The sequence below is a fragment of the Octopus bimaculoides genome, chromosome 1 (assembly GCF_001194135.2).
Source record: "Octopus bimaculoides isolate UCB-OBI-ISO-001 chromosome 1, ASM119413v2, whole genome shotgun sequence".
NCBI lineage: Eukaryota > Metazoa > Mollusca > Cephalopoda > Octopoda > Octopodidae > Octopus > Octopus bimaculoides.
In genome coordinates, this window is record NC_068981.1 from 105,580,770 (window position 1) to 105,591,110 (window position 10,341).

The window sequence follows — 10,341 nt, forward strand, 5'->3', positions numbered from 1 at the left end:
ACGAGTTCTTGTGACAATAAATATCCCGTTAGTTCTGATGGGTGAGGGTGTTATTCCATCCATAGATTAATGGAATAAGATACTGAAATATTGCAAGCTATTAGTGTCCTATCTCAGACGATGCTTATGTTGGCCATGAAGTTGGAACAGCCTTAAGAGATTTTGGTTATCTCATAAATTTTTAGAGAACATCAGTGTCCTCTAGGGCATGTCGCTTTATTCCGTTATTTATTTACTGATTTCTTTGTTTTTTATTCCTTATTTTTTAATAGTGCTACTATTTACTTTTGTAAATTGCATTCTTTGTTGATAAATAAAGAATACATTGAATTTAATTTTTATTTAGTTTATTTAAAAATTTAATTTTATTTGATATAAATGTTTAGAAATGTTAAGCTCATAAAGTTCGCCTACTTTGAAAGAGAATTGCATTTTTAAGAAAGATGTTCATAAAAGCAAACCAAATGAATTGTACTCATGTTGAGAAGAATTTCCTTGATACAGAACAATGATAAATATTAGTTTATTGAATAACTGGATTTTCATTTACATTTGAATACCGTAGAGCATAGACTTATGAAGATGAATAAGTTAGTTACATAATTTTGTAAAGCTAACGACAAATAAAAGAAATTAACCTGAATTATAGGTACAATTCAATAAGGTATATTGAAAAAGATAGTAAAATCAATTGCATGCTGTTGACAATAGCTGTGGAACCACCAGTGGTGCGTGAATATTGGTAAGCCTTATTGTCATTCCCAGCATTTTCAGGAATGCATGCATCAGTAGTCTGAGACCAAACAAAATCTTTTGGGCAAGACATGATATAATATTTATAGGTATCCAAGCACTTCACAAATATTCTGGGATCTGTGTAAGGAAAATATATATCTTCTTTTTCAATAGCACTTCGACTGCAAACATTTGGCATTTTGCAATATGGTAACCCGCTTGAATTTACCAAATTTCCGGAACATGGCGTTTCAATATTTTCAAAACCTAAAACAGAGAAGAAATAGTCTAAAACAAAGAATCTCAAATCGAGGTATGCACACTTCTAAAATTTACGCAAAAGGAATCGCGTAGATATGCGAGGTTTGTATGTAATCATTGGAATTTTGAAGTAATCTCAACCAACTAAACGCAACTCGTGTATCTAGAAAATGTGTGGAAAGCCTTTTGCTATTTCCATTTACTTATCATCATGAAAAATAAATTTTGAGCGAAAATGTCAACTGAGAATGATAAATGGATATGCCTCTTTGAAACTTCACCAACAATTGAGTTACTTTAACAAGAACCAAACTCACCCATCTTATTGAAAATGTAAAGGTAAATTGAATTAATATCTTTTTCTTGGCACAACATCCGAAAATTTGGAGGAGGGAACAATCAGTTAATAATATATATATATTTATTGTATGTTATATGGTATTCAACCATTTTACACTATATTCTTCACATGGGGTACTCTAATGTTGCTAGGTATGAGGAAGAGAGTCCCTGAACTAAAGTGATATTTGATAATACTTTCATATTCCATAAGGAGTTTATGACTGTTGAATTGGGTTTGCCACCGGCACTCAAGTAGTCTGAGTAAAATTATTCATAGATGATATGGATATCTTTTATCTTTCATATTCGTTTCAGTCAATAGACTGTGGCCATACTGGGGCACTGCCTTGAAGGTTTTAGTCGAACAAATCGACCCCCAGGATTTTTTAAAAGTCTAGTAGAATTTGATTTAGCGATCTCTTTTGTCGAATCACTAAGTTACGGGGACATATAGTGTGCAGAGAGAACTACGAATGTAAAAACCGCCAGGCCCATAAAGATATGTCCACATTATTGATTAGGTAGTCGTCCAACATGCAAATATTGTTTCTGTATATAGGTTGTCAACCTGACAAGATACCAAGTCATCGTCAATTTTGCATGACGGCCATAGTTGTTTCCCTTCACCTCTACAACTAAAAAAGTATTCATCCTTATCATTATCATCAGTATAACTAATGGCAGTGGCTGGTAGACTCAACCGTACAAAGTACTTTGGGATATTTGGTTGAATTCATATGTAGGCAAACGCAAATGTTTTAGTTATGAATTGGTGTCAATTAAATTGACTGCTCTTCTCCACCTCAAAAAAATTTAATTCTGTCATCATGAGTACAGTTTTTCCTGAAGTTGTGTGCAATATTGTATTTCAGAGAAAGTAGAGTTCTTCATGTTACACTGAATTTGCTGTTTTATTTTGTCGCTACTTGAGTTATTTTATTGTTGTTATCTGCAGTGGAAATTTGGTAGAATTGACAGGTGATTATATAAGATGTACAGAGTGAGTTGTGTTATTGAATTAAGCATTCGTACATTTGTTTTTACATTGAGGAAAGCCTTTGACAAGGGCCCATGCTATCTAGTTTTATAATCACATAAAAATGTAAATGTAGATGAATAATATCTGAAAGTTGTTCAAGCCACATGCAAGGGTGTTGTTTGCAAGGCTAGAAGCTTCAGCGAATTAAATGGAAAATTAAGTACACTTTTTCTATTCATTATGATTATTTTTCGTTACAATGCAAATGGTTAGCTTAAATTATTCTTGGAAACTTTATATGCTGAGCAAAATCTATCAAAATGTTGCAGAAAAAGTTCCAAACAGTCTGCACACACCATGTTAGAAGTGACAGAGGGAGAAATTTGGAATTCGATAGTGAATAATGTATATGCAATAATGGGCCACAGAATAGGCAGATAGTCTTAGGTAAATCGACAGAATTATAGTCTTAAGCTGCAGTAAACAGATATACAAAGGTAACTAGCATTACATATACACCTGGAATGAGATTCATGAACTGTTTGGAACCCCATTGGCTAAGTAAGCTAATCAGTGGATGAGGTTGTAATAAAAGTTTAGTTTAATAGCTGAAGTAATAACTGGGAAGCAGTTAAAAAATCTATGGCTTCTGAGTGGGTAAATGTTTGCTCTCTCTGCGCAAAAGCAGACATCAGATACGTGTAAGAAATGTGAAACTGCCACTAAAGGAATCAAAATGGGTATGGTTTGACTTGTGTAGCATTAACTTGTATAAACATTGTGAGTTAAAATAACTTGTATAAAAAGTTTTCATAAAATCTTAGAGTCCAAAAGTTTGAGTGAATCAGAAAATCTTAAATAATACCTACAACTAAAAATATAAAAGTAGGGGAGGCAACTCTCAAATTAATATTTCATGTAGAGCGTCAGTGTAATGCAGGGGAGACAACTTCATCGATATGGCTTGAATGGTGCATGAGAGATAGGCGAAAAAGTACTATAGCTGTTTCTAGAGGATTCTTGTCGAGAGGAAAACGTAGGAAGAAATGATGACATCAGAATTTAAGGCGCCATACTTCATAGAAGAATCTAAATAAATAAGTAAATAAATAAATTACAGAACGAGTGACAACATGCGTTACGTCTGCCTTAAACATCAATCCTGAAAATGATGAATTTTTAGATAAAAATAATGTAAAATTATAAAAAAAGCAAAGAATGACTTCCCTGTCACTCACCAAGAATTCGATCAGAGTGTGTTAAATAGTCGCCCAATTTACCATCTAAATTAACGTGTTTTCTCCAGTATATTGCTTGTTCTCTACGGTTCTCCGGTATAGGTTCATCCAGTGATAAGATATATAGAAATATCATCAAGCCAGAATATAACGGTTTGTCCATATCGGTGATGGTAGCGGATGAAATATCATAGTGAAATATTTCTTTGTACAGTTCGCAAGTCGAAGACAAAGCTTTCTTGCACGCTTCCTGGATCCTTTTCAACATGTGTTCGTTAATCTTTAATGATAAAAGAAATCATTTAGAATTATAGTTCAATAAATGATGATGATGATGATGGCGACGACGACAATGACGATGATAATGATGAAGAGGAGGAGAACAACGACGATGACGAAGCCGAAGATACGGTAAAAAAATAAAGTAAATAAAATTGATATATGTTTCTTTTTATTCTAAGTTCAACACCAGCTTGTTTGATTTCGCTTTTCATCCAACGAAGAAGTTAGTGTAATATGTACAAGTACTTATTCGACAGAACCGATTCTATCCCTTCCCTTCAGATTTATGGCTTAGTGCCAAAGTTAAAGAAATTATTATTGCTATTATTGCGAGTTATATCAAGTAGTCTGTTCGCAAGCAGAGAAAGCGACATGAATTTTATTCCTTTTTTTGCAGACATTTCAGCTCATAAACATCGCTAGTGTGCTTAAAGAAATCCATTAACGTCGAGATTCCGATTTCTTCTTTTCTGAAATATACAGCTGTTGTAACTTAACAGGCACCCTTTAATGAAAAGCCTATGAGGAAACCTCGAAGTGGTTGCTCAAATGACAACTAAATTTCTCTTGTGTCACATCTTATCATCTTAAAACAGAACAAAAGCACATTGAATAATATAGGCCTATATTGCACCGTTGTTAAGAAAAATATACAGGATGATTGATCAGAGGTCCTGGGATTAAATTACAAAAACAATAACCATTAATGATGTCTGTATAATATCTGAGGAGGAAAAGATATTCCATGAAGAAATTTCGATTCACGGTGAACTCCAAATTCTGAAAAAGCTGGCGAGAGTGGAATTAATCTAATTATACTTCTACCAACATCTTCCTTTGTGTGTGGATACTAGAACTAACCGTAATGATAATTTCTCACATAGGTATAAGGACACACAAATTACATAGTCGATTATATCGACCCGAATACATTACTGGTTACATCATATCGACCAGTAAAGTATGAAAGGCAAACTACTACCAGTGGGATTTGAGCTCAGAATACAGAATGAGGAACAAAACACCATAAGGCACTTTATTTGACGCTCTATGATGATAATAATAATGATGATGATGATGATGATGATGATGATAATAATAATAATAATAATAATAATAATAATAATAATAATAATAATAATAATAACAACAACAACAACAACAAAATAAAATAATAATAATAATGAAAATAAAATAATAATAATAACGAAAATATTAGAAAATAATATCAGTGATGATAATAATAATAATAATGAAAGAAGCGGCTAGAGTCTCCTAATGCTCTGGTTGATGACACATCTAGTGATGATGTCAGAATAAAAAACACTGGTATTTGCGCAACCTGATAATCGCTACCTCATATGAGTGACAATGAAAAAACGAAATATTGTGAATAACGGTGGTAAGGAAACTGAAGCCAATGGTGATGACAGTATTGCATCCAGCAGGCTCAGAGATATTGGTCCGACTCTAGCCTGTCATTATCCAGTAAGGGACCCGGCGTAAATGGAACAAATAAGTCAGTGCTGTGGTCATGGAGTGTTACTACCTGAGTAACCCCGTAGACGAAAATGGTGTTCATCTTAGGGAATACCATCAACGTATGTATGATCAATGGAGAGAAAGAGGATTGTTCCAACTCACGGAACAGCGATCATGTGATCAGGCTAGAGCAATGAGAAAAAAATTGTTGGTTCACAGAAGTAGAGCTCGAAGCTATCAAAAGACGGGTATTGGAAAGCAGCAGCAGAGGAAATGATGAAAATACAGTTCCTACTGATAAAAGTAATCTCATAGCAGAAAACAGAGGTAAAATCTCTAATAAACCACAGGAAAGGAACAGTGATAGCTTGCTCGATGAGAGATATATAGATAGTTTAGAAGAAGACAATAAAGCTAATGGTGACATGACAGATGGGCAAAAGGCAATCTACGACAGAATAAAGGTAGGCAACAGGAGAACGATAGCAACATTATTTGCAACCTTAAAAAGGTTGATTGGTGGAAGTTGAACCAAGAGACGAAAAATGAGAATGAAATTTTGAAATATATCAGAACAAAAAACAACACAGAAACAAACAGTTTGATCAAGGTAGCAAGCGTTGTTGTAGCAGAAAATGTGGGTGTTGATGTCAAGAAAAAGAGATATAATGGTAGTGACAGAAGAAAAGATCCACGATGGAAAAGAAGAATACAGGCCGGGTTAGATATGCTCTCGAAGGATATTTTTGTGTTAAACCGAAAAGAGAAGGGGGAGCTTAAAAGCGAACAAAAATACAGGGCACTGAACAGGAAGTATGATATTGAAAGAAAGGGCCCGAAAGTGGTAATGGAGGAACTGAAACAGCGCCTCGTTGCAAAGAAAGTAAAGATGGTAAGATACGACCAAAGAATGAAGGGTTACCACCAGAATAGATTATTCAGAGTAAATCAAAAGAGATTCTATAAAGAAATAAATGGAGAGTGTACAGATGAAAAGTTGATGCCAGATAACATTGAAAGTCAAAGGTTTTGAAGTGACATTTGGAGCAAAGACAAGGAGCACAAGAAGGATGCTGAATGGTTGCCAGAACTGAAACAAACAGTAGTCTGTCCAAAACAGGCAGAATTAGTCATTTCAGTTAGGGAAGTGAAGGAAATCAGCATAAAAATGAGCAACTGCAAGGCCCCGGGACAAGATGGAGTTCAAGGCTACTGGATCAAAAGATTTGGTGGATGTCATGCACGAATAGCTGCACAACTCAACACCTTGTTAAATGCCGACCAAGTAACACCAGAGTGGTTGACATTGGGTAGAACAGTGCTGTACCTGAAAAACATAAAAAAAGGCAATACGGTAGACAATTACAGATCGATATCCTGCTTGCCACTTATGTGGAAGCTATTGACTGGAATACTCGCAGAGTCAATGTACGGACATCTGGAAAAAAATGTATTCCTACCACATGAGTAGAAGGGCTGCAAGCCTAAGTGCAGAGGTACCAAGGATCAACTCCAAGTAGGCAAAACTGTACTTAGAGACTAAGAGGAGGAAAACTAACTTAGCCATGTCATGGATCGATTATTGTAAAGCGTTCGATATGATCCCACATTCTTGGATTATGGAATGTACGAACCTATTTGGTATTGCATTGAATGTTAAGCGATTGTTTGGAAAAAGTATGGCGAAGTGGAGGACGGAACTGACAGCATATGGAAGAAGTTTAGGGACAGTAGAAATCAGGAGGGGTATGTTTCAAGGGGACTGCCTGTCCCCACTGATCTTTGTACTGTGCATGATGCCACTAACACTGATTCTGAGGAAAGCAAAGGCTGGGTATGTATTCAAAAGTCGCCAACAAAAAGCCAACCACATGTTATTCATGGATGACCTCAAACTTTATGGTAAAGATGAATCCCAAGTCAGTTCCCTCGTTGATACGGTGTATACCTTCAGTGCTGATATCAGAATGGAGTTCAGACTGAAAAAGTGTGGTGTGTTAGTCATGAATAGAGGCAGAATCAAATGTATGGACGGGGGAGGTTATGAAGCAGATAGAAGAGACGGGCTATAAGTGCTTGGGGATATTGGAAATGGATAAAGAAATGACAAAAAAGAAATTAAGGTGGAGTACTCTCGCAGATTGTGACTGATCCTTAAGTCGAAATTAAACGGACGAAATAAGATTGAAGCTATCAACACTTGGGAGGTTTCACTACTTAGATATGGAGCCGGGTAACTGTATGGACAGTAGACGAACTAAACAGTTTAGACAAAAAGACAAGGAAGGTTCTGACTTGATAAGGGATACGCCACCCAAAAGTGACACAAACAGACTGTATGTACCACGAAAGAGAGGGGGAAGAAGAATGATTGGATGCGAACACAGCACTAGAGCAGAAGAAAACAACATAGCATGATATGTAAAAAATGCCTCAAAACTGCTATTATTGGAAGTAAGAAAGTCAGACTTATTGGAAGTAAGAAAGTCAGGATAGAAGATTGCAAAGATAAAGCATTGTCCAAAAACTTGAGAATGAATGAAACTGAATGAAACTGAAACTAGGTGGATAAAGAAAGAATGCATGAACAATTTCATAGGAACATTGAAGACAAGACAAGCAGAGAAAAGAGATAGCTATGGATGACTGAAAATGATTTAAAACCGGAAACAGAGGCTCTAATCTGTACTGCTCAAGAGCAAGCATTAAGAACCAATTACAACAAATACAGAATAGACAACACACCAGAAAGTGATAAGTGCAGAATTTGTGGACAAAATGGCGAAACCGTATGGCATATTACCAGTCGCCACTAGCTCAGAAAGAATATAAGAGACGCCATGACAATATAACAATGATTGTCAATTGGATACTTTGTAACAAGTATGGACTTGACAGAGCAAAAAAGTGTTACGAACATAAACCCGAAGGCATCATCGAAAATGATACTGCAAAGATCCTATGGGATTTTATGATTCAGTGCGACCATGAGATTGAGAAGTTAAGCAGTTGTGGTCGATGAAAAAGGCGGTAGTAGTACCAATAATTGTCGGAGCCCTGAGAACAGTGAGTAAAAATCTTGAGAAGTACATGGTACAAATAGGGGCTGCAATAAAGGTGGAGCACTTGCAGAAAACAGCACTGCTTGGAACCGCTTGAATGCTCCGGACGGTGCTCGAAAAATAAGGGGTGTTACCTTAGTTCACTGGTAGTGAACAGTTGACACCGTAGTACATCTCCAGCGTTAGAAGCTGAGCAAAGACAATGAAATAAAATAAAATAAAATAATAATAATAATAATAATAATAATAATAATAATAATAATAATAATAATAATAATAATAATAAGTTAAATGAAATTATTTACTCTGTTGCTAAGACTCTGTTGCTAAGACTCTGTTGCTAAGACTCTGTTGCTAAGACTCTGTTGCTAAGACTCTGTTGCTAAGACTCTGTTGCTAAGGTAATCGAAAGACGCTGTTTAACACCCCAAAAGCCAACAATACCAAATTCGAAAAGAAAATCAAACCGGAGAAGTAGAATTGAAACTGAGATTGAATCATTGCGAAGGGAGATATCAATATTAACTGAACTAATCTCTGGAAATGGTGTAAGATCAAGAAAAGCAGGAAGATCGTGAGAAAATATGGACTCTCAACAAGAGAAGAACCAATGACAGCGAATGAAACACTTAAACAAAAAGTTCAAGCAAAAGCTCAGAGAATACGCAGATTTGAGAAAACAATCAAATTCTACAGGCAAAATAAGATGTTCAAATCCAATGTTAAATCATTTTACTGGGAAATAGGGAAAGAAAAAATAACCATTGAAAATCCACCCCTAATGGAAGAAGTTGAAAACTTTTGGAAAGGAATCTGGAGTGATGAGAAACCATGCAATGAAAATGCAGACTGGATCAAACGCACCCAAGATACCTACAAAAATCTACAAGAACAGGTATGGGAAGACATCTCAGTCGCCGACCTAAGGAGGGCACTAACAAAGGCTCATAAGTGGAAATCCCCTGGTATTGATAGAGTACCAAATTTCTGGCTCTCATCACTCTCGTCCGCACACAAAATGTTAGTAATACTATTTAATAGTATTATGAAAGACCCAGAAAGAACTCGCCATTGGATGGCAAAAGGTATTACTTACCTCCTCCCGAAAAATAACGAAACCAAAGACCCAAAAAACTACCGGCCTATAACATGTTTGTCTACTACCTATAAGATTTTGACATCTATTCTAGTGGAGAAAACATATTCGTTTATGGAAGAGAATAACCTCTTTCCCACTGAACAAAAAGGATGCAGACGAGGCTCATACGGATGTAAAGATCAGCTCCTAATTAATCGCAGGATCCTTGAGAACTGCCATAACAAGCGCAGAAATCTCAGCTCTTCATGGTATGCTGTCAAAAAGCCTTTGACAGCATACCACATTCGTGGATTCTGAAATCGCTGGACATTTTCAAAATTTCTCCTGTGATTTCATATTTTTTAAAGTATAATATGTCACTATGGAACACGAAGCTCCAATTATATCATTCTAATGGAGTATTGCGCTCAAACAATATTAGCATAAACTGTGGCATCTTTCAAGGTGACTCACTTTCACCACGAATTTTCTGCATAGCACTAATACCACTCTCAAGTGAACTGAATAGAACAGGGAATGGCTACGAAATTGACAACAGGAAAATAAGCCATCTATTTTATATGGATGATTTAAAACTATATGGCAAAGATGATGAAGAGCTTGAAGGACTACTACATACTGTGAAAGGATTCAGTGATGATATCGGGATGGAGTTTGGCCTTGTAGAGTGTGCCAAAGCCACTTTTAAGAAAGGGAAACTGGTAAAGTCAAGTTCAATAGAATTAGATGTCAAAACAGTAATAAAGGAACTTGAGCAGGAACAAACCAATAAATACCTAGGAATAAATGAAGGCTCTGGTATCCAGCATGCAAGCATGAAAGAGAAGGTTAGGAAGGAATGTTATAGAAGAGTTCGAGCAG

The 10,341-nt window shown here is 35.8% G+C and overlaps 1 protein-coding gene across 1 annotated transcript in view; it reads right to left on the reverse strand.

Moving 5' to 3' along the window:
* Positions 1–522: 522 nt before the first annotated feature.
* The window catches only part of LOC106869475 (uncharacterized), a 22,889-nt gene continuing 13,070 nt past the window's right edge, over positions 523–10,341 (reverse strand). Inside the window, exons 2-3 of the mRNA XM_014915228.2 lie at positions 3,556–3,835; positions 523–1,002 (exon numbers count right to left, since the gene is read on the reverse strand). Of these exons, the coding sequence (XP_014770714.1) occupies positions 644–1,002; positions 3,556–3,835 (639 nt within the window). The 3' untranslated portion in view covers positions 523–643. The remainder of the gene's footprint in view (positions 1,003–3,555; positions 3,836–10,341) is intronic.